The 26,943-nt window shown below is 45.2% G+C and overlaps 1 protein-coding gene across 22 annotated transcripts in view; it reads left to right on the top strand.

Moving 5' to 3' along the window:
• Positions 1 to 25,652, top strand: part of rapgef2b (Rap guanine nucleotide exchange factor 2b) — a 93,924-nt gene extending 68,272 nt beyond the window's left edge. For 7 of the 22 annotated variants that reach the window (XM_069531263.1, XM_069531260.1, XM_069531274.1 and 4 more), the window contains 24 exons: positions 2,814 to 2,945; positions 7,151 to 7,328; positions 8,705 to 8,841; positions 9,673 to 9,831; positions 10,195 to 10,347; positions 10,497 to 10,661; positions 10,833 to 10,940; positions 11,042 to 11,245; positions 12,722 to 12,830; positions 12,943 to 13,219; positions 13,625 to 13,782; positions 14,175 to 14,189; positions 14,605 to 14,845; positions 15,161 to 15,544; positions 15,663 to 15,874; positions 16,116 to 16,239; positions 16,704 to 16,727; positions 17,924 to 18,147; positions 18,459 to 18,626; positions 19,322 to 19,471; positions 19,955 to 20,156; positions 20,250 to 20,773; positions 20,955 to 21,376; positions 22,889 to 25,652. In XM_069531263.1, coding sequence (XP_069387364.1) covers positions 2,814 to 2,945; positions 7,151 to 7,328; positions 8,705 to 8,841; positions 9,673 to 9,831; positions 10,195 to 10,347; positions 10,497 to 10,661; positions 10,833 to 10,940; positions 11,042 to 11,245; positions 12,722 to 12,830; positions 12,943 to 13,219; positions 13,625 to 13,782; positions 14,175 to 14,189; positions 14,605 to 14,845; positions 15,161 to 15,544; positions 15,663 to 15,874; positions 16,116 to 16,239; positions 16,704 to 16,727; positions 17,924 to 18,147; positions 18,459 to 18,626; positions 19,322 to 19,471; positions 19,955 to 20,156; positions 20,250 to 20,773; positions 20,955 to 21,328 — 4,422 coding nt within the window. In that variant the 3' untranslated portion in view covers positions 21,329 to 21,376; positions 22,889 to 25,652. Of the gene's footprint in view, positions 1 to 2,813; positions 2,946 to 6,199; positions 6,339 to 7,150; positions 7,329 to 8,704; positions 8,842 to 9,672; positions 9,832 to 10,194; positions 10,348 to 10,496; positions 10,662 to 10,832; positions 10,941 to 11,041; positions 11,246 to 12,721; positions 12,831 to 12,942; positions 13,220 to 13,624; positions 13,783 to 14,174; positions 14,190 to 14,604; positions 14,846 to 15,160; positions 15,545 to 15,662; positions 15,875 to 16,115; positions 16,240 to 16,703; positions 16,728 to 17,923; positions 18,148 to 18,458; positions 18,627 to 19,321; positions 19,472 to 19,954; positions 20,157 to 20,249; positions 20,774 to 20,954; positions 21,377 to 22,888 lie in introns of those variants that run through there. The other 15 variants (XM_069531272.1, XM_069531271.1, XM_069531277.1 and 12 more) reach the window with 10 other exon arrangements.
• The last annotated feature ends 1,291 nt before the right edge of the window (positions 25,653 to 26,943 follow it).

Here is a 26,943-nt window from a genome sequence, read left to right as displayed (position 1 = left end):
TGTACTCAATAATGAGAATAGTCAAGTCTATATATATATATTATTATTATTTTTTATTTATTTATTGACAATAAAAAATAGAACATCACCATAGTTATTTTCTACCACATACTATTTTTCATAGTTAATACCAGTTTGAAGTTTTTTTTTTATTATTTTATTTTTTATTATGTTGCAAAATGTGTGTAATTCCTAACTGCTAATTTAATTTTATTCAGCATAACAGTTGAGTTGACCCATAGATAAAGATGACAGATCTCCTGGTCACAGTGTGGAGCTGCGGTATTGTGGTCCCTGCCGATACACGCTCGACCAATCAGGAGTCAGTCTCAGCTGTCAATCAGGACGTTTCACCACATCTTTAGAGCCCTTGTTGAAATCAAACTTCAGTTTCATAATAACAACCTGAAATCTGAGCAGCTTCATTTGAGAAAAAATCTCCACAGGTTACTTTGGCAACTTCTCCCGCGGTGTTATATGGGAGCGATGGACTGAACCATGATCTGTTCTGGTCCCTAAAGTCACCAAAAGAAAACATGTTTAGGTTTCATCACTCCACTTCCAAACAAAGACATTCATCACACTAACACTATATTGTCCAGCCAGAGATAATATCGTAGAAGTCAGCTGGAGGCACTCGGAGTGAAGTCGACCAGAGGAGGGGATGGAAAATGGTAGCCCGGGGGGGGGGAGAGTTGGTGACTGACTGGCCCCTCTGGTCATCCATTTTGATTGGTGCAGCCAGCCAGATAATTAAACATGATGGCAATCTTTGACACGGTGTAATCACATCACACCTCAGTACCTCAGGAGCTGCACTGTCTGGCCCTCGGTCTCTCGTCGGTGACGCTTGAAGACTCTTTGTGAATAGAAATATCTCGTATTCTAATCCGACTCCTCACAAACAGCTCAGACATGACTTCAAAAAACACCCGGTGCTCAATATTCGTGTTCATTGTGGCTCGTTAATATTGAGAAGTCAATCAGTCATAGATTCTAGTTTTCCTCAGTGGTTAGTCTCTGTCCCTCTCAACTCCAGTGAGACTTGAAGTACGCTCAGTGGCAGATGATGGAAACTTCTGACCTTTACTTCCTGGTATTCAAAGCTCAGTTAAAAGTTTTTCTTATCCAAAGGAAGCGATCCCTGCACTGTCCACGTGTGAAAATATACAGCGTGTTTAAACTCCCTCTCAAGATGTTTGGATTCAGCTCTGATATCCAACAGCACGACCGACGAGGCAACCTAGTTAAATCAGCCACATTTGACTTTTAGGTGTGAAAATGTAATATTGATGAGCTGCCACAGCCAGAAGTGAAGTTGAAAGCGGGTTCGGAGCGGTTTCCCTGCTGAGTATCAAATATATATTGGTAAATAAAACATTTAGCCATAAAATATTCACATCTATACACCCTGTGAACCAGTTTACGCTGTGTGATTAAATTCATTGCTCACCCCCTCTGGCATTCTCCCCATGATGAATTTCACCCAAACACTATAGAATAATGTTTAAAACATCACTTGAAATCAAATGTTCATTATAATATACAACATTTATCTGGATTAAATTATAAAGATGTTAATATTGTTTTAAGTTATGTTTAGTTTAGTAGCATTACATGTAGTATACATATCTTATCTCATCAAGAATGTTAGTACATAATACTGTTATTTTCATATAAGTTAGTTAACGCAGAAATACTTTAGAGCCTAAGCTGACATCTTTTTTTTTTATGTGGATATTTTTGTCTAAAACCCCAAATAATCATTGATAATTATATAAAAGAGAAGAGCAGGAAAACACACTTTCATTCATTGATCTTCTTTGCTTGATAACTGATTCAAACATTTAAACTGTATTAACAGCCGCACGTCTGTTTGATTCATCTGCTTCCCGTACTTTCAGCAGGAGGTTTCTGATGTAGTTTACATCTCAGGTTCTTCTCCATAGGGAAGTGGGCTTGGCTCAAAATATGGCCAAGTGCAGTTGGGCTTTCTACTTCATACAGCGTGACTCACTCAGAAGGGTTTCCCCCAATTACTGCCGTTCGTTCAGATTATCCAAGTTGCGTGCTTTAATTAGGGTATTTCCTTAATGTATGCAGCACTTCTTGTTAATTTGCTCGGTTCATGAAATCAGTTCCAGTGTAGTTATTGGCTAAACGCTGATATTTACTGGTTCGTCGGAGGAAAAAATGTGTCACTCAGTCACGCATCTTTATATTCTCAATTTTTTTTAAACCTCCCCTTTCGGATTTATGATTTGAGCCAACATCTCTCAAACTGACATATGAAGGGGGGTTGGAGCGGAGGGGTAGTCTCATATTGTCCTGAACACGATAAAGGTTTTTGACAGATTCCGTAAAGTCGAGTGATTTAATTAACAACTTGTCTTTTCTGCCTTTTCCTTTGCTTTCACAGTAAATGATGTGTTAAGTGGAGGTCTCGCAGACCAACTCATGTTCTACCTCTGTTAACAGCGAGTAAAGATTTAAGGGGCCGTTTTATAGTTTTTGTATTTAGCAGCTGCAGAAAATCTGCTGTCATTAAAACAGCCGTTGACTGAATGCTGGCTTCACCAAAACATTTGATATTTTATAAGATTTTTTAAAATATAAACTAGGGAGGAAATTCAATATCATCCGAGCACGGTAGACAGTTCCTACACTGAATATTTCCAGTCTAGCAACATGCCGCTAAGTGTGTTTCCAGATGCCTGGCAGGTAGCATGAGTGTCAGTGTGAGTGACCAGCGGTGGTCGCTGGGCTGGATGATACTGACCATCTGTGTGTATGTTGTGTGTGTGTATGTGCAGCTCCCCGCAGACTTCAGCCGACTTCACCTGGCCGACGGCTTGCACCCACAGGTGACCCACGTCTCCTCCAGCCACTCAGGATGTAGTATCACCAGCGACTCTGGAAGCAGCAGCCTGTCAGACATTTACCAGGTAAGGTCCCCCCCTTCCCCCCCCACACCCAAACGTGGTGCTGGACCCCCCACCTCCCCCCCACCTGGACTCCCCTGGATAGTTGAGTAGGTGCAGTAGTAGTAATAAAGAAGTTTCCTCTGTGGGGCTCGGGTTTGTAATGTTATTTATTTACACCCTTAAACATTAAGTATCTTTAAGCTGCTTTCACACATGAGCTGAAGTCCAGAAAAAATAATTCCAGAGGGAATGTGTATGTGGGAACGTCCGGGTCAGCCAAGGTGAGAATGCAAATGTCCGGAGAATTTAGAGAGAGAGCAAGTGAGCGTGTAGACGATGTTGATGACGAATAAAAATATCTCTGGATGAAAAAGTGAAACACGTAGAAGAAGTCGATGGAGATCTCACTTCTCAATGATCCGCCCTGGTGCCATCCCCCACCTGAATGTTCCACACATGTACCTGTTGTTGGGAACGTGTCTGCTGCGGACACTCACATGTAAAGACAAATTCATTTTCAGGACATTTTCCAGAGTTCATGTCTGGAAACGGCTTTAAAAAAAAAAAAATCCTTCAACACTTTGAGAAATACCTTTATTCTCTTTCTTCCCTCAGGTTACATGACACCACTCATAGCAGTTAGCTTAGCTTGGCTCAGCGTTTTTGATTTGAATGTCACGTTTTAAACAAATCCAACTAAATTGTGCTGCTAGTTTAAAGTACAAACACATCTGAGTGGGGTTGTAACCAAATACACAGCGCGTAGTTGAACTATATATTTTCTAGTACAATGTGTGAATAATGTGAAATCTCAGTGGATAAGTTAGGTAAGAGGGTCAAACTGATATTAGTCTCATTAAGTAATAATAACACAAGATAAGCAGCATTAATGAGACGTGCAGTTCTATGGTAAAATAAACATAGACAGAATCAGATTAGCATTGCTGGAATTTTTAATGAAAATAAAACACTTATTAATCACAGTCAAACAAAAATAACTGGTCTGGCAGCTTCAACCCCCCCCCAGTGGTAACTACAACACAATTCAGCTCAGAAGAACACACACACACTCACACACTCATTCTTGTGACTGTGGACGTGCCCCAAACCCTGCAACTAATCCTCTTAACATAGCACACCCACCCCATTGGCTCCCAGTGGCGTCACCTGCTGTGAGCCTCTTTATGTGTGTGTGTGTTTGTCTGTGTGCTTGTGACTGTGCTCAGGGGCATCAGTCAGAATCCCTTCATTTTGTCCAGACTTATTCCCGGCTCGTGTTTGTGTGTGCAGGGGCGTTAAATTGTTTAAATGCAGCTGTATAGTTGTGTGTCAGTGTACGAGTGAGCACTACTGTGTGAGTGTGTGTTATTGTGTGTGTGCTCGGCCATGCTGTCGCCGGCTGGGGCAGGTTGAACAGGCTCTACTGTCCCCAGTCTGTGATCCTGGTCTTACAGCCATCTGCTCGCAGCTCTCTGGCAGTCCCCTGATATCTCTGTCTCTGAATCTCACACACACACACACAAACACGAACTGTCCCATTTATCCTCGTTTGCTGGAACCCTGCACACGCAGCTTTTCTCTAACCTGTATTGAAACCTCTCTCCTTGTTCTTGTTGACCGGTTCTACTCAAACACCTCGCTGTAACTTTGTTTTGTTCTCGACGTCCTAATCTTTTCTTCCTGGTCACAGTCTATAAAATCTCTCCTCTCAGCTCACTGGTGATCTGTGTGTGTGAGTGTGTGTGAGTGCTTGTACGACCTCTACCAGGAAAGATTTGTTGTGTATCCTTTCTGTGTTTCTGTGTTTCAGCCTCACAGTCCTGTCTTAAATCTGTCTGGTTTAGAGCTGAAACGATTAGTCAGCTGGCAGAAACTGAATCAGGAGTTATTTTGATCTATCCGGTAAAAACCTGAGTCCTGTTTAAAGAAGAACATTAGCTCGTTTAAGTTCCTTAGATTTCAGCATTCCTTCTGTTTGTTATTTGAGTTTGTCAAACTTTCTTTTCTGACATTTCACAGAAGAACGATTCATGAGAGCAGCTGTTTATCTCAAGACCTCCGATGGTAACTACTGCTCCACCACTAGTGACCATTAAATGGTAGAAGTTGAATAAAGATCGGTCGTTATCAGTATACAGGGATAAACAACTGATCACGTTAGATTCAGCAAACAAACTGTGTGAGTGTCTAATCATTAAAACCTGAGGATTAAAATTCATCAGTTTGTTTAATGCAACATGACTTTTTTTTATGGTTAGCTAAAGTTGCACCCTGCAGGTTTCACATCTAATAATAAAGTTTGATAGATTACCAGAGATGTTTGGGGGTGTTTTGGAATAAACACATCACAGGAGGCCTGGTTCCTTCCACATGAGGCCGCAGGAAGTCGGTGGTACAAAGAAACATGGTGGTATAAAAGTTTAATCTTGGTCTTCAGCGTTTAGCCTGTGCTGGTGTGAAGAGTTGCTGAGCAGATAGCGGGTGTGGAGTTTTTTTTTTTTTTCTTAAACCTCTGGACTAAACCTCAACAGCCAGTGCTGCCCTCCACAAGTGAAGCACCACATGAAGAGTCCCACATCGCTCTCACGTCACTGCCAACATGGCGCACTGTTTTGTGTCTGAATAAATCATGAAATTGGTCCTTCAGAAGGACTTTGAAAGCATTGATCCAAGAATAGCGTTGATGAAATATTAACAGCACCTGACTTGCCGACTGACTCTTAATGCTCGCTGCATATTTATGGATTTTTGATGTATACATGACACGGAAACGAGACCGACGAAGACAAAGACTCACAGGCAACTTTTGTGTGAATGCATCACGCGGCTCACAGACGTTAACAAGGCGTCTCCATGTGGAAGGCTGAGCATTTGTTTTGTACCCAAATGAATTCTGTACGCATCCTGACTTTGTTCTTTAATATATGTTGTGTAGAGTGTGTATGCCATAAATGTGCGACTTGGTTTGTGCGACATTTTCAGTTCTGGACGGAGCGTATTTGTGTTGCAGGTGCTTTTGATGCCATGTATGTTTTAGTTTCTTTGTTTGAGTTAAAGATCAGAAATGCAACACTGCTTTTATTGTTCCCTGCTCGATCTGTGTCCGTCCACGCCCACATCCTCTGTGCAGTCCCTGTCCCAGCCCCACCAGCCAGGGTGTGTGTGCACCGGTGACGCCCCGATGGCCACTCAGACACTGGCCTGAATCATTGATGAGCCCTTTTCACATGGCATTTGAAGAGAAATGACATAGGGCTTCGGTGAGAGACGGGGTACGAGGACTCAGGGCTTTGAAAAATTAAAAGCCAACTGACAGTCTGTGAGGTGAAGATGCGTCTGGCTCTTGGATTTTGCGGACAGCTTGTAAAGACGACCTTTTCTTCACTTTCTATTAAGCGGCCCGACTACGCCGAGGTAAGAGGGTTCGCTGTGGTTGGTCGTCGGTACAGATGCTTGTTTTTATCACTGCTTTGGTTTATTCTGAGAGGGTTTCATGTTGTGAACCAGGCAATGCGGCCACTCGGTCGTTTGCAGACGGATTTTCTTCGATGATAGCAGGGACCCTCTATTGCTCATGCACAAGTATTTGCATTACTTTGGTTTCTCATCTCAGTTCTTTTCACTGGTTCCGCACATGTTTCATCTTGTGCTTTCAAAGAACAGGATCTGGCTGTGAGGCAGGCGCTGGAGTTTGCTGAGGAGAAGAGAGGGAAGTTGGGAGTTAATTAGCTTGGTACCGTGCACAGCCGACTGTTTGGTATGGAGTGTTGAAGACTGACTTTCTCATACATTACTGAATACCTCTAATCATTTTCATGAAATGGCTCAAATGTGCAGTTTCTCAGAAGGTCTTTTTTTGAATTTTGTCTTTTACTTTTTGGAAAATGCGGTGTGTCGCAGCTGATGTTTGTAATGTGTGATTTCATTGGTGTGCACTGGATGTGCCTGCACCTCTGCATTCACTGGCTGTTTACACATTCTGCTCTGTAGTTCGTGGAGTCGATCACGAGTTTGGTGTCTGGCTTTGTCAGCAGCTGCCAGTTTTTGAGATGAACATGCAGGTGATTTGTTGTCTTGCTCAAAGACGCTCGCAGAGATTCAAACTCTCTCTATGGTTGTGTTTCCAGCCGGCTGTATTTTACCAACCGCTGACGTTGGATGGAGAAATCCCTCCCTATGTTAATCAATAATCAATGACCATTCCTTGTTTGTTTCCCTCTTCGTAGGCCACAGAGAACGAACCCGGTGACATGGACCTGAGTGGCCTGCCGGAGACCGCTGTGGACTCCGAGGAAGAGGACGATGAGGAGGATATCGAACGAGCGTCGGACCCCCTCATGAGCCGGGACATTGTGCGTGACTGTCTGGAGAAGGACCCGATGGACAGAACCGATGATGACATAGGTGAGCGCCCGGTCAGGAGTTTCTTTGTCTGTTATTGCTCGTGCCGCAAATGATAAAATATACTGAATAAAAACAGTTTGTGTCAGGCTGCAGCTTATAAATAGCACTATTGCAAATACATTTATTTGGCTTTGTGGTGCAGTTTATTTTAAAATAGTCCGTCTATTCCTGTGCAAACCTGAGAGTCCAATGTTTACAAGACTTCTTTAGAGAACGATAGGATTTGAAGATGTCACCGTAAAACACAGAGCTGCTCTCAGCTGGGACGGAACTCGTCCCAGTTTACGATTAATTCAGTTCCCTGTAAAAACCGCACCCTCTCACCCCGTCTTATTTAAATCGGTCACAGCAAATTTACATTTGTCTGAACTGCTCTCATTTACAACGCAAGCTTTCGAGTAATTCTCAAAGCCACATCAGGCTCGCTGTATCGTATCCCTGAAAGCTATGATGACTCAACTCCAACGATAATGATAGGCATGTCGAATGAAAAATGGAAAGTACACACTCTCGGAGTGTAGCTACAGATGTGGGCTGGAGGAGGATGATGCATTGAATGTAGAGAGAGTAAAAACCAGTGCCAACCCCCTCCCCCTCCGCTCGCTCATGCCCCCCCCCCCCCCCTCCCACTGCCGGCAGGCTTTTCTAGGTCACTCCGGCACATCCTCTCGCCTCACCTCTCCCAGCACATTAAACTTTCAGTGCTTCCACAGCTTCACACACGACGCTGTTGCCATGCCAAGCACAGGTCAGCCTGAACGCCAGACTGCTGCTGGCCCGCCGCCGGTGGAGGAGAGGCTGATGGTAGAAAATACATTTACCAGAATGAAAAGATCAACACGAACATTGGACTGATGCAACTATTTGTATTAATAGATATCCCTAGAGATTCTGAGATACATCTTGAGGTTGCCCGGATCGGTCTAGACATTGTGAGATGCATTTACAGATCGTTGGATATCTCCGCCAACGGTTAGATGATTCTCGATGTGTGTGAAAATGGGTTTTTCTGTGTGAGCAGACAGATTTCAGTTGCGGTTCAGCGTCTCCAGTGAACTCACACAGAGGTCACGGAGTGAAGTGTCAGCAATTATTCTTGGCTCACCCTGAAAGTTTATGTCAATGGAATTGATATTTGGCTTGATGTTCTCCTGATAATGATTCTACTGTCGGCTATTCATTGTGGTGATGATCCATTTTGATGCTCAGCCTGCACCTCGTGCCGTCTTGGCTGGAAGTGAGGACGGGTACAGCCGTGCCAAGAGCACTGCACGTCCTCTCTCTCTCCTCTGGGTGTCAAGACTCTGTTTGCTCTATTTTTTTGTTTTTTTACCTCGCTCCACTCACTCCTCTCCTCTCCTCCGTCCCCCTCACAGAACAATTACTGGAGTTCATGCATCAACTGCCAGCATTTGCAAACATGACCATGTCAGTGAGGAGGGAACTCTGCGCCGTCATGGTTTTTGCTGTAGTGGAACGCGCCGGCACCATCGTTCTCAACGATGGAGAGGAGGTGTGTGTTGCTCCACATTTGTCCACATAATAAGCCTGATCTTGTGACATTGTCTTGCCTTCATTTGTATTTATATATATGTGTGTGTGTGTTTCTATGTGTGTGTCTTCGAACTGCACCGTGGTTTCACCTCTTCACGCCAATGAATATCTCTCTTTTTCCATTTGATGTTTTTCTGCTCTATTAAACTCGAATGGCCCGACATCTCTTTATCACCAGGCCTCTGTGGGATCCCTCAGGCAACTAAAGCAGGCATCACTTATTCTCCTTCTCTCTGGTCAGAGCATATCAATGGAGACAATTTGATCGTTTTGCTGTAACGCACTCAAACAATAGAGAGGAGAACTTGCCTCGAAGGCCTGGACACTAACTCTCCAGTCACAGACAATTCAAGGTTCATGGAGTCGCTGTCAGTGTTAAAGCTGTGAATCTTTAAAACGTGGCTTCAGCTTTTCAGGAATTCTTCAATCTCAACAAAAAAAAAGAAGAGTCTCCTCTTTTTAATCAAGCAATTAAGACTTAGAATAATAATGGTAGTGTATTATTTTAGTTATGTTTAAAAGGGCAGTTTTAATATTCCCATGCTATCACTGTATCCCTCAGAGGAAAGATAGAAACCATCTGCAGCAGCATTGTGTCGTTACTGCATATGGTTGTTTTTGATTAATAACTTAATTAAGTGACAACAGCTTTTAAGAACATTAGTATTAATTATTTCATCATTTTTACTGTAATCTTTTCTCTCCCTCTGTTTAATTTCGCTTCTTTTCTCATCGTGCTCTCTTCTCTTCTTCAAACATCTAACTACGACCTCCTTGTGTGTTTGTACAGTTGGATTCCTGGTCGGTGATTCTGAACGGTTCGGTGGAAGTCACGTATCCAGACAGCCGGACGGAGATCCTGTGCATGGGGAACAGCTTTGGGGTGTCACCGACCATGGAGAAGGAATACATGAAGGGTGTGATGAAGACCAAGGTGGACGACTGCCAGGTAGGATAACAATATGTTTACGCAGGGCGGCCACGGAGTTCTGTTGAGGTTATCAGCTCAATTTCCTCTTCATCTTGGTGTGAAAATCATGGCATGAGCCGCTTGAACTGAAGGTGTTGGCTTTCATGGAACTCAAATATTCTTGGACAGTAGCATCCTCTTAAATGTTACAGATATTTCGAAAGCAAATCATTTGTCACGTGTAAAGAGAAAGATCAACTTTTTCCACTAAGCAGTGAAAGTAACGACCGAAAAATCACCGGAATAAGAAAATCTTTGCTCCTATTTTGTGAGAGATCCCTTTTTCTATTTTTAGTTTCAAACTTCTGCGTCTAACTCTTGTTCTGCCTGGTCTTGTCTCAGTTTGTGTGTATAGCCCAGCAGGACTACTGCTGCATCCTCAACCAGGTGGAGAAGAACATGCAGAAGGTGGAGGAGGAAGGTGAGATCGTCATGGTGAAGGAACACCGGGAACTGGATCGCACCGGCACCAGGAAAGGACACATCGTAATCAAGGTGAGAAAAAAAAAATACTTTCAGTCAATTTACGTTAATCCAGAAAAACTGTGAGGAGTGCTCGATCAGATATCTGAGGGCTTATGTCTAAAAATATACACGACCAGGCCTCTGTTATATAAAACTAATATTTCAACGTCAAACCTCAGGGCACACCGGAGCGTCTCACCATGCACCTAGTGGAGGAGCACTCAGTGGTGGACCCCACGTACATCGAGGACTTCCTGTTGACCTACAGGACCTTCCTCTCCAGCCCCATGGTCGTGGGCAAGAAGCTCCTGGAGTGGTTCCATGACCCCAGTCTCAGGGACAAGGTACAGGCAGAAGTGATAATTCAAATATAAGATTAAATACTGGAATTAATTGAATGAACGAGTAAAAAAAAAATGTTTACCCTTGAAAATATAGCACAGGACATTACGTCTACACAACTAGTCAGCCAGTAAACTGTGCGTTGACCTGTGCCGATCATGTGATTGCTCCAGGTTACACGGGTAGTCTTGCTGTGGGTAAACAATCACTTCAATGACTTTGAGGGTGACCCTGCCATGACTCACTTTCTGGAGGAGTTTGAAAGCAATCTGGAGAAAGAAGTAAGTGTTACAAATCCACTTTGATATGCAAAAACTGCACTCGATTCATTCGTGTGACTTTTCTCACATCTGTGTGTTGTCTTGTTTTTTCTCTCTCCCAGAAAATGTGTGGGCACCTCAGACTGTTAAATATAGCATGTGCTGCTAAAGCCAAGCCGCGGCTGGTGACGCTGACCAAGCCGTCCAGGGACTCCCCTCTGGCGTTCAGCTTGCTCGGAGGTCAGGAGAAAGGTTTTCGCATCTTTATCGATGCCGTGGAGTCTGGGAGCAAAGCTGCGGAAGTCGGCCTGAAGCGTGGAGATCAGGTAAGAAATCTTCACTTTAACCACTTGCATGTAATTTAAGGACGCTGTTACCATCCTGCATTTCTACACGTCTCCATCTTAATCAGTCCACATATACAGTTCTGGGATTTGGATTGGATTTCCTCTTGTATTTAAGCGTTTTGTGTGCAGCTGTCTCAAAAACATTTTTCTTCCAGTCAGCTAAAACTGTGGGGAGGAAACACTCCTGTCACACATACCAGCATTCAAATTCAATGCACTGCCATCCAAGTTCATTTTTGTTGTGAAACCTGTTTTACATTTTGCTCTAAACTCTGAAGTTGAACTCGCCAGGAGCAGCGGGCACCTCGTGTTGGCTTTCTGCTCGCAACTTAAACTCTCAACCGTTTTCACACTCTCCTCATGGCTTTAAGCAAAGTCTCTTAATCCTCGAAACCATCTTGAGAGTGTCTGGATGCGAGTTAAGCCCTCTTGACTCCACAAACATCCCCTGCAGCTGTTTCCCCAAAAGGAAGCAGAGAAGCTGACATCCTTGGAAGCATTCACTCTCTCAGACCCGCTCTGTTACTGTCGTCGTTAACTCAGAACATTTCAGAGCTCCAGTTTTAAAGAGAGTGTTAATCTCACATCTCGAGCATTAGTCTCCGTAGTGAACCTCAGCATCTCGCTAATCGCTCCTCATCCCAAAACAAATATTTAGTCCGTCTCTACTTGCAGAAGAGCAGCGGAGGATAGCCGGTACTTAACTTACAGTCAAAGGTGACTTCCTCTTCCACTAAAGAGGAAGCGGTGAAGCCTGGCTGTCAGATTGCTTTTTAAATGCAAATATCCGGCCCCTATACAGAGGTGAGGCTGTAAAGACAGAGACGAGACAATCTGAAGGTGGCGTGGACCTCGTTAATGTCAGAACCATGTGCTGGTCTAAACTCACAATTCATTACCTGCCTTTGTTGACTGAAGAATAAAGTTCGCAGGTCATTTCCTTCAGTTTAAGGTTGAGCACTATTCCGATGCAGCCTGACGGAGGAGTCACTGAGATTTTCTTATCCGCCAGTTTAACATGATACACATGCACAACTAACAAGCCTGACCTGAACCGGACACATATTTAGTTTTTTATGAACGGAGCCGGACCTGAGCCCGATGTTTTCCCCAATGACAGACAGGTTAATAAATCAATGATCATGTGACTAAACCTGAATATTATTAGAACATTTTGTACCGAAGCAGTATCCACACTCTGGTTCCTCTTTTAACAAGGAAGGAAAGAAGAAAAAATATCTGCAACACAACATTATGGCTTCATACTCACATTTAATTTAACAATAAATATTAATATATATTAATTTAAGACATTGATTCAAATAAAACAACCTGAAAATGAAAAATAACCATGTTCAGACGCCATCGTCTAACTCGGCTGTTTCTCTGAACATCATTCAGAAGATGTGATGTGCGATGGGCAGCTTGTATCTGATGGGTCTCTTCTCTCTGCAGATCTTAGAGGTCAATGGGCAGAACTTTGAGAATGTCCAGCTCAGCAAAGCCAACGAGATTCTGAAGAACAACACACACTTGTCCATAACTGTGAAAACAAACCTCTTAGGTAAGTAATTACATTTAAAATAATCTTTCGTTAACATGAGTCGTCGTTAGCTGCAGTAACACCAACAATACGTCTCATCCCTTCACCTGTTTTTTCCCTCTGACCTCCCCAGTGTTCAAAGATCTTCTAACGAGGCCTGAACACGACCACGACTTGGACGGCGAGGAGGAACACGACAGAAAGAACGGGGCGCCACACCTGCCGAAGATCGGAGACATCAAGAAGGCCAGCCGCTACTCCATCCCCGACCTGGCGGTGGACGTGGAGCAGGTGATGGGCCTGGAGAAGGTCAGCAAGAAGGCGAAGAGCAACTCGGTGGGAGGACGCAACAAGCTGAAGAAGATCTTTGACAAGACGCTCACCAGCATCCTGCCTCCTAAACCATACAAGTAATGAGACATACTTTTTGTGTGGCTTTGCTGATCGCCACCTTGATTCATCTATTTTGAAGCAGACGTACAAATAAAAGAATATACTAGATGATTGTTGTATATTTAAAATTTGTAGGAGGTACTGATTTCATTATCTATAGCAAGGCTGAGTTTTTCTATCTCTAAGTCCTCCGGTCTGTTTTTCTACTGAACTACCACAGAGCACAGATCTTAAATGGATGTTTCTGTTCACTGACCCACATGTGCTCCTGTCATAACACCAGTCAACCAGCGTTAGGTGTGAAAAGAATATTTTCTGTGCAGCCAGTGTCCACACCTCGATCCTTACCAACACAAACATCGCCCTCTGCCTGTTGCTGACAGAACTGCTGCCTCCCCTCCCTCTCTGTCTTGTTTCCATAGTGACGTTTGCGTGGGCCAATCGCAGGACGACAGCATCGTGGGGATGAAACAGTCCAAACAGATCCCACCGGCTCTGCCCGTCAGCGGAAACCTGTCGTCGTCAAACCCCGACCTGCTGCAGTCGCACCACCGCATCCTCGACTTCAACAACCAGCCAGGTGTGTTTCCAACTGACAGCAGAAATCACTTCTATATTTATATTTTATTATTGTGGAGCGCGAAACACAGAAAACATTAAGAATATATAATATAACATATAAAGTACTGTTTCAAGGTGCTTTTCAGATATTACTAGGCAGGAATATCAAATTAATATATATATATGGTAATATTTTATCACAGTACTTTTCTTGAAACGAACCAGTCAGTTAAACAGTTGATTGTCTGTACTTATATAAAAAACTTTGTGTGTCAAGCTGACGTATTTCATCCCACAGTATTTATGTGCAGTCACATCGTTCAGCCCTGCAGCACATTAACTATAACCTCTTTACTTTTCACTGTATCTCTATTAACTCCTGTCCGTCACATGTTGTTTATGTCCCTCCAGCTCCACTTATACTAAGTGAGTATCTTCTTCTCTCCCCGTGATCCTGCTTCTCTTACAGCCAAGTCCTTGTCAACGCTCTCAGCCTCTCTCAAACTAAACGGCATTAATATATTTGCTGTACTTTAGTTTGCAGATGTAACAGAAACTCAATAAATCTGCGTGTATGTTGCGTCACGCTAACAGCACTGCACAGACTGATCTGTCAGCTTTCTGTGGGCACGCAGGAGGTGATTTTAATCGTGGAGACTTGGGACCACATGATTTGTTGGAGTGTGTTTCCAATCAAACTAATGAATGATGGGAAATGTGGTTTGCAGTTGACATCACAATCAAAATGCTGGGATGAATGGCTTTGGCAAAACAAAAGTGACGGGTCTTCTTTTCCCTCCGATTAGCGTTTATCCTCATTGCCATCGTGTGTCGTCCACAGATATGTCTGACCAGGTGTTACGAGTCTTCAAGGCCGACCAGCAGTCTCGGTACATCATGATCGGGAAGGACACGACGGCGAAGGAGGTGGTGGCCCAGGCTATCAGGGAGTTTGCCCTGACTGCAGCAGCGGAGGCTTATTCGCTGTGTGAGGTGTCCGTCACGCCAGAGGGCGTCATCAAGCAGAGGCGATTACCAGACCAGCTTTCTAAACTGGCCGACAGGATCCAGCTCAGCGGCAGGTAACGACGACTTTGGTTTGATTTTCCTTCTCTTTCCTACATGAAGCAGGGTGTTTCGCTTCGAGCCTCCAGAGACCCTCCTCCCTCAGTATTGGTCAAATAAAAATAAATAAGTGCTGCAGTTAACAGTAATTGCCATTATTGATTAACCCCGATTAATCATTTAGTCTATAAAATGTCAGAACTGGTTATTGTATTTCCCAGGACCTCAAGGTGAACTGAAACATGGAAAAGCTGTTTTCTTGATTTATGTCCATCTGTTTTTGAAACAGTGAACTCTCCGTTGTTAACTTGATGGTTTTCCTCCTCCGTTAGATATTACCTGAAGAGCAACATGGAGACGGAGACGTTATGTTCAGACGAGGACGCCCAGGACCTCCTTAGAGAAGGCCAGATCTCTCTGTTGCAGCTCAGCACGGTGGAGGTGGCCACTCAGCTCTCGATGCGGGCTTTTGAACTGTTCTGTGCCATCGAGCCCACTGAGTACATCGACGACCTGTTCAAGCTGCGCTCCAAGACGGGCTCGTTCAGCCTGAAGCGCTTCGAGGAGGCCATCAATCACGAGACCTTCTGGGTGGCCACGGAGGTGACGCGGGAGCCCAACCAGCTCAAACGCATGAAGACCGTCAAGCACTTCATCAAGATCGCCCTGCACTGCCGCGAGTGCAAGAACTTCAACTCCATGTTTGCCATCATCAGGTGAGAGGGAGTAACGGATTTAATCTGCGAGCAAGTTCTGTTTTGGTTTAATCGACTTTTGATGATCATATTTATCGACACGTACGTCAGTTCATGGAAACTGTGCTTCTCTCCACAGTGGTCTGAACCTGGCTCCGGTCTCCAGACTGAGGGGAACGTGGGAGAAGCTACCGAGCAAGTATGAGAAGCTATTCGGGGACCTGCAGGACCTTTTTGATCCTTCCAGGAACATGGCCAAGTACAGGAATGTCCTCAACAATCAAAACCTCCAGCCGCCAATCATCCCCTTGTTCCCCGTCATCAAGAAGGACCTCACCTTCTTACATGAAGGTAGTTCATCCATCACAATCCTGAATATCAGATTGTGGAGTTCACTTTGTTGGTTCATCGCTTCAGTGTTAAAATAAATACAATAAAAGTCTCAGGCTTTCTGAACGACCAGCGAAATAAGTTCTGACACTTGAATTATTTCAATTTCTGCCTCCTGAAGCGCAGCATTGGCCTCATTATTGTTGCTGTGAGCTCCTGATCAGTTCTGTCAGGTGTGTAATCCCTCTTCTCTTCATCTCAGGTAACGACTCTAAAGTGGACGGCCTGGTGAACTTCGAGAAGCTGAGGATGATCGCCAAAGAAATCCGCCATGTTGGTCGCATGGCGTCCGTCAACATGGACCCGGCCCTCATGTTTCGGACGAGGTGAAGACAACTTTGAAATACCAAAGGATTTCAGATTGTTATAATGAGTCGCCCCCCCCCCCCCGTAGAAGCAGTCAGCACACCTCTGACTAACCAGGCTCTGTTGGGGTTAGCCGGTTCACATAGATTCAGTTAAGATTTCTGCATCACGCTTTTCTTCCAAGCAGCTGTTCCCTCTGGCAACTGTTTCCTCTGGCAACCAATCCCCCCCCCCCATACACATTGTTGGCATAAGATGTGCACAGTGCTCCCGTGAAAGTGTGTCTTTGTCTAATGATGTCTCTTCCTGGTGGAGTGTTACCATTTGATTCCCTCTCCGCTGACTTTCATGTGGGTGAAATTGCTTCTCTTTGGTGATCTTGGTGGTCTTTCCTGTCCTAAGCTTTGTCTCCCTCTCTCTTTCTCTCTCGACTCATCCACCCTTTGCCCCCCATGCTTCTCTGTTCATGGCACCCGCCCTCTAGGAAGAAGAAATGGAGAAGTTTAGGGTAAGTCTGGTCTCCCCTGCACCACGGCCCCTTTATTCTACCAGTTTGCGAGCTGCTTTTTTCTTCTTTGTTTCCACTAATCAGTTTGAGTTTAATCCTCCCGCTAACACTGCCTGAGCATAACCAAAGGGCATGAATTTAAAAAAAGGTCACTTTTGCTAACATTATTGTGCACTAGACTATTTTGCATTTGACAAACCACAGAAATTGTCCCACATTAGAATATAATATAGAATATTACTGATACAGGCATCTGTGTAGCCCTGCATAGCAAATGTGACCTTTTGATATATGTTGTTTTACCTAACAATATGCATGCAGCTGTATTTTCAGAATGTCGAGGTTTTATCTGTGTGTCAAACCTCCGAACAGCCAGAGATTCTGGACATCAAGTGTTTTTGTCGTGCTTTACATTCTTGTGGTCAAATGGGAAATCACTGCATATGATGGGAAACTTCACCTAAAAAGAAATGGAAACGTTCCCATAATTATCATGTAGCCTCTTGTAATTATGAGAAAATTGTCTTGTAATTTATAAGATGTGTATCTTGTAATTATGAGATAATGAGGACGTAATGACATGAATGAGGTCATGATTATGAGAAAGTTTTCTTCCCGTGCAGAAACTGTGTGTCATGATAAATAATCCACTTTGAAAACACCAGATGAAAACAAACCTTGATAAATATCTTTCCGCTGAGGAGCGTAAACTTGACGCGTCACTGACGAACACTGAAGCCTTTTGTCTTTGTTCCGTTTGACCTGAGTCATGAGCCAAAAAAGACTTTTACTACTACTACAGCCAGCTCTGACTCAAGCCACAGAAATGTAAACTATGACCGTGTTACACTTGTAGAACTCCCCCCTTTCTACTCCCCCTGTTTGGCTTTAAACACACCTCCCTCCTCACCCCTCCGTCCCCACGCTGCCTGGAATGTCTGGAATGTTTCGGTGTTGAGAGGAGCTCCTAAAGCCCCCCCCCCCTCTGCATGTCCTTTTTTAAAATGCCATGTCCTACGTGCAGCCCAGTAGCATATCTACATCATACTCACCTGTAGGTTCATTCACAATCTGAAAGCAATATCTAATCCTCTGCGCTCTTCTGTGTTCTTGTGTGTCTCTTCCTGTCTATAAATCCACGTTCCCTCTCTGTGTGTGTGTGTATATGCGTCTGTGTGGCCCTCACGTACAACCAGCTCTCTAAGCCAGGGCAGTGCCAATGCGGCGGTGCTGGACGTCACTCAGACGGGCGGGCACAAGAAGCGGGTGCGTCGCAGCTCCTTCCTGAACGCCAAAAAGCTTTACGAGGACGCCCAGATGGCCAGGAAGGTCAAACAGTACTTGTCCAACCTCAGCCTGGAGGTGAACGAGGAGAGTCTGCAGACGCTCTCGCTGCAGTGTGAACCCTCCATCAGTACGCGTGAGTTTTGCACACGAGGACATAAATATCCCACTTGGGGGACACACATGTTCCCAGGACTCACAGCCCAGAGACAGACAGGGTGTAACCGCTGTAGTAACGAGACACTCAGACTTACTTACAGACTCATTGGCAGCGAATAAAAATGGCTAAACCACCAGGACAGTTTCACAGGGTTGATGCCAGCTTTACTCGCTGTTAGCTGCTCACAGTTTTCATCCACGCAGCAGAACCAAATGTCCATCACTCTCATAAACTGCACACCAACTTCCTGTCCTCTAATAAATCCTTTTCTCTCTCACCGCTCTCAGTGCCCAAAAATGCCGGTGGGAAACGGCCAGACACCTCCCCGGTCGTGTCCAGAGCTGCCAGTCAACAGAGGGGGCAGTTGGCCAAAGGAAATCAGGCTCTCCAGGTCCCTGCCGTGGCACTTTACCCATCCCGAAAGAAAGTGCCAGTCAAAGATCTACCACCTTTCGGTAAGATCAAGATTTAATGGGTACAACCAGTACTTCAGGTACACTAATATTACATTTCATGGTATTTGACAAGTTATTTCATGAGAGCACAGAAGTTTTCTCATTTCGGTCACTTTCACATCTGCAGTGTTTGCTCCAGATCTTCAGTCTGAGCCTCACGATCCAAAAAACAAGGGACCAAAATGTAGTCAGAACAAAAGAGGCGGAAAACTGAACCGTGGTTTGATCAGTTTGTGAAAACTCTGCTTGTAGTTGATGATGAGGACGTTAAAAACGGACAAAGTCAGACACACGGAGTCCACGAACCAGCGTCAGGTGCACGCAGCCTGAGTAGATGATGACAGGACGCTGATGTTCTCATTCAAGAGTCTGGAGTCCGCTCCCTGAATCACAAGGTCAAACCAGAACAACGCAGCAAAGACAGAGCCTTGGTTCAATAATCCTGTATAAATTAAACCTTCCATCTTCCCCTTTCTTTCTTTCTCCTCCACAACCTGTTATTTCAGACGACAGCAGAGGCAGCCCTTTCTTAGCCTCGGTCTTTACGGCAGTGCTGCCTCCTAGAGGCTGCCTGGCGACAAGCTTATAGAGAAAACAAATCCCAGACAAAGCAGTTTAGCATCCCGACAGCCTCGGGGGGGAAATGGCATCGTTCCGCATGCTAATTCTGCTCATCTTCTCGCTCATGTCCGCAGGCACCAGCTCTCCGCAATCTCTGAAGAAGATCCTGTCACTGTCGGAGGAGGCGAGCGACAGACACCGGAGGCAACCAGAGGACACAGTGTCCAACGCCTCCTCCCAGCTCTCCTCCCCTCCCACCTCCCCCCAGAGCTCGCCCAAGAAGGGTAAGTAAGCCAATAATCCTACTACCCCTCCCTCCCCCCCTCTCTCACACCACTCCTCAAACTCCCTCTCTCTTCCATGATGTGCAACCAGTGCCACCTGGTGGTCGCCTTGATGAATTAAGTTTCAGAGTGGTTGAAATCTTAAAACCAAATGAATTCATTCTAACAATAAAGTCATCGAATCAGTGAGACTTTGTTGATATAAAATACATTATTATATATTTATGTATGTTAGCAGCTGCTTAGAAGTTATGTCACCTCGTTGTATCTGATCCGGGTCAGTCGGTGCTTCCTCCGACTCCTGTTAACTTCACATCTTTACATTTAAAGCTTCTTCCTTTAGACGTTCCCTCGTAAATTCAGACTCAGAAGGATAAACAGAAGAAAAAGAAGAGGTTGTTGAAATATGACCTCGAGACTTGGGTGGAATATTTTTCACATTTAGTTTTAAGTTTAAAAGATTTCTTCTTTTCTTTGTTTCAGGTTACAACAGGATGGGCGACGCCTACTCAGACTCTGGTCACAGTGAGATCTCGTCTCGCTCCAGCCTCGTCAGTAACTCCTCCTTCGACATGGCCCAGGAGGAGAGGAGGCTCCGTCACTCCGGAGGAGTCGGGGAGTCTCACATCGTGGGAGCACGGCTGGAACGAAGAGCCACCACTGAACCCGACCAGTACAGCCTTGGGTAGAGACACTTAGAACTCAATTTGAAAATATCTGTTTCTCTCTCAGGTGAATTAACGTGAAGTCTAACGTTTCTTGTCTTTTCCTCTCACAGGTCATATTCATCGATGCAGGACTGTCGGGGGATTTACGCCGGCTGCCCCACGGTGCTCTCCTCGCCCAGCTCAGAGGAGCTAACTCAGGATCAGGGCGACCGCGTTTCACTCGACGCTGCAGACAGCGGCCGCGGCTCCTGGACTTCGTGCTCCTCTGGTTCCCACGACAACATCCAAACAATGCAGCAGGGACGTAGCTGGGAGACTCTGGCCTTCGGTGGAGGCGGAGGTGGCATCGTAGGGCTCCCCCCCGGCGGACCAGAGGCCTTTTTGGGAGGACCTGCAGCACTGTGGGCGGCGCAGGCCAGGGGGAGCTGGGCGTCCGCCAGCTCCTCGTCATCCTCCGCCGCGTACTGGGGAGAGGACTCTGAGGGGGACACCGGCACCATCAAGAGGAGAGGAGGGAAGGACGTCAATGCTGACCCAGAAACAAGTAGCATCACATCCACCGGGTCAGAGGAGGCCAAGCAGCTCGGCCGGCCGTCTCCATCACCCATCACCGCTGGGGGTAAAGGCCTCATTTGTGAGTGATTGCATGCAGCAGCCCAGTTGCTTTAGTCGCTCATTCTGGGGGGGGGGGGTGCAGGAGGACAGATAAAAGTTAAACCCTCGAGTGTCCTGTGACCCAGAGTTTCCAGGTCCCTACCTTCAGTGTGTTGTGTTTTAAACCTGCCTTCATCGTCTTCTCTTTTGTGTCCACTCAGCACGAAAAGAAGGCCGATACCGTGAGCCTCCCCCTACCCCCCCTGGCTACACGGCCCTGACCATCACCGACCTCGCGGAGGGACAGCATCCGGCTCCGTCTGTCCCCACGACAACAGCGATCCACTCGGGCCGCCGGCCACCCGACTACACCACGGCTCTGCAGCGCTCGCGCATGGTCACCCAGTCCCCCGACTCCCACCAGGCCCAACAGGGGGCAAAACAGCGGTCAGGCGGCCTCCACCGCACCTGCTCGCCAGCCGAGGACCAAGAGCCCGATGAGGAAGAGGAGGGTGAGTCCTTGTCTCCCAAACTAGTCGCTCTGAGGAAGCCAAAGCGAGTGGCACAACACACACCCGAGACTCCCAGACCATGAGAGTGTGTGTACGGGGGTTAACAGGCAGGGCCCCTCCCCCCGAGGCAGGTAAAAACTAATTTATCAGGTTGCCCCTCCCCTCCCCCCCCCACCCCCCTCTCCATTCCAATGAACCTGCATGTGAACAGGAACACACACTTGGACTGAGACTGACCATTCCCTCACACCAGCTCGCACCGCACCAGTAGGACCAGTCCCATTTCAAATCTCAATCTCCTGCCGGTTGAATGTCAGAACCATTTGTTCACTGGGACCCTCCCCTTTAACTGTCATCATGCATGAGTCATCCTGGGTGGATCAGACCCCACGCACTCTTTCCTCTCACCTCTCACTCACTGTGCCGAGCAGCATCCATCAGCGGGCACGGGGCCGACAGGGTCCTCTCACCTCACGCAGTCTAACTCAATGCCTGAGAACGTGCACCTCCATTCTCCTGCACCCACACGCACCTGACCCGCCTGCACCGGCTCAGTTCTGTGATATTGTAGTTTCTCGTGTCCAGACGTGTCGACCCAACAGTTCTAACCGTGACAGACTCCTGATGATCTCGAGGTTATTTCTCATCTTCTTTCATCAACAGTGGTTCATAGAGATGAAACGTTTATAAGACGATAATCAAATACGACTCAAAACAGTTAAACCATCACAGTGAAGATTTTAATTTAAGAACCGAACTTTGATTCTGTGAGAAAGTTAACGAATATTTATTGAAATTAAATGTTGCTATCGAGCTTCTACTTCTGACTGAAGCTGATGATGATACTCAAATATATTTATAATTTATCCCAAGATGTCGTTCTCAAACCCAAAATCTATATTTTACAGTTGAACCATAAACTTTATACAAACAAATATGTAGAACTTAAATTCAAATTTCTTGAAGCATTGTTTATTCTGTCAGATAAAAGTTTGAATATCAGCAGATTGTTATTGATCCACCGATGAGTGAGTCTGGCTCCTCCTCCTCCGACCCTCGTCCCTCACTGGCTCCTCCTCCTTGTGTTCACAGCTGTGAGTTTTTAATGAACCGAAGAAAAGACAAGAAACCACATCAGGGGATTTATACATTTTAAACAGAAATGTTCAGCCGTAAAACAAAACCTGTAGGTTTATCTGAATGATCTGTTTTAGTCAATAATCCAGTGAACATGGGGACGCTGACGGGCCAGTGACAGAGCGGTGGACGTCAGAGTAATAAAATAAATCTGATTGAGTAAAACCAGCGGGGACTCGTCAAAACTCTTCATAAATCATTTGTCTATAAAAGACAGAATGAAATCGACAAAGCGTCTTTTGTCTCTGTCAAGTTTCAAGTCGCTCCAAGTTGATTTTCATCGCGCGCCGACGTGAAGAGGAGGCAGGAAATCAATCTGAAGAGTGAGCGCTCGCTTCGGGAAAACGTCTGACAGCAAATTACACGAGATTCATGTGTTTGACCTGAAAGAAAACTTCACTGTTTGAACTTTCGCTCGAGTAAACTGCTCACTACTTATTGAACTTTATGAAGGAAGACGTATCTGTGGTGTGTAACCTCTGACCGTCTCTGTCTTCTCTCCACAGAGGACGAACAGGTGTCCGCGGTGTGAGGGACCACAGTGGACGTCCTTTTTGCAGTAACTTGAAGTCCCCCTGGTTCGGGGTGGGCAGGATTAACAGAGACAGACCAATAGACTTCATCATCAGTTACATACGTGCCTGCCTCCTCCACTCGGTGGACTCCTCTGCTCGTCTCCCTCCCCTGCCTTAAAGCATCATGGGGGGTTGAAAGACCCTGCATGCAAAAAAAAATACTGTGAAGAAGAAGAAGAAGAGGAGGAGGAGATGGAGAGAGAGAGAGCGAAGGTCAAAGACGATGACTTCATGCCTGGCACTTTGGAAACAGACTACAGAATCATAACTGGCGTCGGGGGAGGTCGACCTGGACGCACAAACACACACGGAACCACAAACCTGTCGCTGTTAGAGACGGGATCCGGCTCCGCAGCGACCGCACCCAGTGACAGAATAACCTGTTAACACAACTTCATCATGACGCGTTGAGCTTCATCTGCACTTTCTCATTTTCTAGAACAAACCAGACTGAAGACGGAGAGAAGCAACGGTTGACTTGACTCTTAATTTTCTTAACTTCCCTCTAGATTTCTCCTCTTCCGTCTCGTCTCTTGATTTAGTTTGACTTGTTGCACTCTGGAGGCCGAAACAGGAAAAAGAGAAACCAGGTGGGCCGAGCGTTTCTCTGCCTGGACTGAAAACAACCCGTCTGTCGTTGACTGTTCGAACTCGGAAATCCAGTATTAACTCGTGTTTCACATGTGGACGTTTATCAAGTGTTGGTTCAAGTGGAAGCTCAACATGCACAGTGAACCGACACACACACACACACACACACACACACACACACACACAAACACAAAGACAGTGGATTTATTACAGATTTAGCACTTTCAGCACAATCCCAGATGGTCCCAGACGTTTGGCCTGGACGCCAGGGTATGATCCAACCACGTCATCCCGCCTCGGAGCTCGTCTCGGTCATATCGCTCTTTCCTCCTCGTCCTTGCTGTTACATCCAGAGCGTGCGCCTCTTGTCACTCGCCTGTCGGTGATATTTCAAAATAAGCACATAGAGCGCCCACTGAAACCTGAGGGAGCGCTTCGGTTTCTGTAAAATCATGAAGAAGAAGCAGCAGCAGCAGCAGCGGCGGAAACGACAGACGCCTGTAGATTCGCCCTGTTTTCCTGTGTGAGGTTCGGACGCTCGCTGGATTTCTCATCATGTGTGAATCAGCGTTGAAACTCAGCGAGCGCTCACTGACCTCGGAGCAGTTGCCTCTTTATTTTCGGGGCGGAAAGGGATCAAGCAGGGTAGTAAACATCAAGCAGCTGCCGACGTGTAAATTATGAGGGTAGCTCAACTTTTACAAACAAATCTTGTACAGAGTCTTATGATACACACGCATTTCCTTTCAAAATAAAAGTACCCACGAATTGAGATTAGGCTTTCTTTTCTCCCCCGTCAACTTTTTTGGGTGAATGTCCAAAGCGCCTTACGATGCCATGATTGCGTACATTTCTTTACGTGCTCGTTCTCGTCACGAATCACCTTGTTTCAAGAGCGGCTCTTGAATCGAGCAATAGTGGAGTGAAAATGCCTTATTCAAGAAACTTCCCTCGACGTTTAAGACTCAGTACAAGATGAGGTCAGACATCTTTCTTTCTGTTACGTGGCTTCGGACGGCACCGTCAGATCACGGTCGATCTGTTCGTCATCTGCTGTCGGAGAAAAAACCCTCTCACCTGTGTTACAGACGTCAGAGGAAGCTGAATATTTATCGTCCGGCCTCCCGTCGTATCTCGCCACCAGAGGAAGTGGCTGAACTTTTTTTTTTTTTTTTTTTTTTTTTGGACTCCTGTGGGGAAGCTGACAAATGAAGAATTTTTTTTTTTTGCCAATCAGAACGATCAGATTTCCTTTTTTCTTCTTCTATCACTGATTCGCACTGATCACATTGATCAGTCCTGGAAACTACAGACTGAGAAAACAAAAGATGAATGAGTGCAGTGGGTTTTTTTTTTTACACTGTGTTCGGTGAATACATGAGAATCATTTCCGGGGGTGGGGCGGGGGAGGGGAGGGTTCCTTTTGTTATTGTAATATATGATTTTTTTTTTTTTTTTTTGTAATGGCTGCAGATAGATTGTTAATAATTTGTTTGTATTACAGTGGTGACATGCATCATTCACTTTCATTCAACTCTGAAGATAATGTGCATATTAGCGGGCCGAGTCCTATTTCGAAAAACAAAAAGTTGCACAAAAATGTACAAGCGTAAAGATAAAGTGTAGTGGGTAGAACTGCTACTCTGTTTGATGTGTGATGTCAGTGAGAAATGTACATTTAGCTGGTGATGACCTTCTGTTCTTCATTCTTTCTCGTACTGCTTCCTCCTGTATGTCTTTTAAAAAGACAATTGGTGGAGCATGTATCGGTTGTTTTTGTATTTTTAATACAATAATTGTAAATATTGGTTATATTTTTGTTCAAATGTACTATGTTTATGCCTCAACATCCAGTTTATATGAAGCTGGGAATCAATAAATACTGCATAAAGAATCAACACCTAGGTTTAAATGCACTTATTCATTTCTTCTGCATTTTGATGTCTTTCTTTTTTTAAATTGTTTTTCCTTGAGAGGTTTTTTTTTTTTCTCCCAGATACCGTCTAGTGTTTGCACAAGTCATGGAAGCAACTTGAAAAGTGTAACCCTCATACTTTTCTATCTGACCGCAGTGCGTCAGAATTAATAAAAAAGAGATATTGAAGTCTCGCCTTTCTTTCCTTTTACTCGTATTGTCTTGTCGTCCGGAGCTGTGAGAATAGCACAAAGTCCCATCTCCAATTTTTTTCCTTTATTATCATTGTTTTCTAAATTAGCTGTTTGAGTTTATTATGAGATTCTCACTGTCACAGCTTCCCTGTCGTCATAAGAGGAAACTTATTACCTCTGGCCAAAGCTCGGGGGGGGCACACGCTGTGATATTTATTTCTCCTGAAAGAAAAAGATTTAATTTGTCTTATTTATTATTTTTAACAAATCCACCGAGATGCTCTGACATCCAGAGAAAGGTTCCTGCGCTTTGAATAAAACATGAGGGAAACATTTTCATTTCAGTGAAACAAAGTCGTCTGCGTTTAACTTGACTCTAACTCTTGACTTCACAGATGATCACTCGTTTCTCTGCAGTAGTTTCAGAAACATTTTGAAAATCCTCTTTTGGTGCAGTCACACCACTAGAGTTCACTGTTGCTCCCGACAGTCAGGACCTGAACTCTTCTTCTTTTCCGTCTCTGATCCCTGAAACAAAGACTCTGCAGATTTGTGACCCTCGTTAAAAGCAAACAAGGTTGTTGATCACGTGCACGTGTCAGTGATTCCTGTGATTCTGCAGCTCTTTCTGTTTCTGATCCTTCATGTGGGAACAAGAACATGAGAAGAAGTTAAATACTAACTTTTATCTTTTTACAACAGTTATAGTGCAAATACTTTATTTTCTAAATGCTGTTAAATCTTCTGACAGTTTTCATACTGCACTGATATTCCAGACATTCAGCGTGAGGACCTCTGGACTTCCTGCGGACTTTCTCTGACCAACCCCCCCCCCCACCGAGCAAACTGTCGGACAGCAGGAGATCCTCCTCAGGATTCACCGTGAGCGAGTCGTGGGGTCGATGTTCTCTAACGTGTGAAAGACCCAAAAAGAAAAACAAATATCTCAGGATATTATAAGCGGAGCAACACACATAGAAGACGTTCAGAGTTTTTGTTGATAAAGGCCGACGCCTGTGTCAATGTGCCGTAAATAAAAATATATGAAAAGCAAACCTTTGAGAGAGTCTGGACTCAGGAGTCATGTCTGAAAGCGGCTGCCTGTCTTGCGACCCATTTGGGGTCTCGACCCCTGGTTTGGGAACCGTTGCTACACACTTAATAGACACGTACAAAAAGAGACCAAGCTCATGAACCCAGGAGCTCTCACTGCTGTTAACCTTCTCATTACCTGTCCTGACAGTTGATGCTCTCGCGCTCGGAGGATTTCACATTCAGACCGAATC

The sequence above is a fragment of the Paralichthys olivaceus genome, chromosome 9, assembly GCF_024713975.1.
Source record: "Paralichthys olivaceus isolate ysfri-2021 chromosome 9, ASM2471397v2, whole genome shotgun sequence".
Classification (NCBI taxonomy): domain Eukaryota; kingdom Metazoa; phylum Chordata; class Actinopteri; order Pleuronectiformes; family Paralichthyidae; genus Paralichthys; species Paralichthys olivaceus.
The sequence above is the reverse complement of the archived record's forward strand: the minus strand, read 5'-3'. Positions and strand labels throughout refer to the sequence as shown.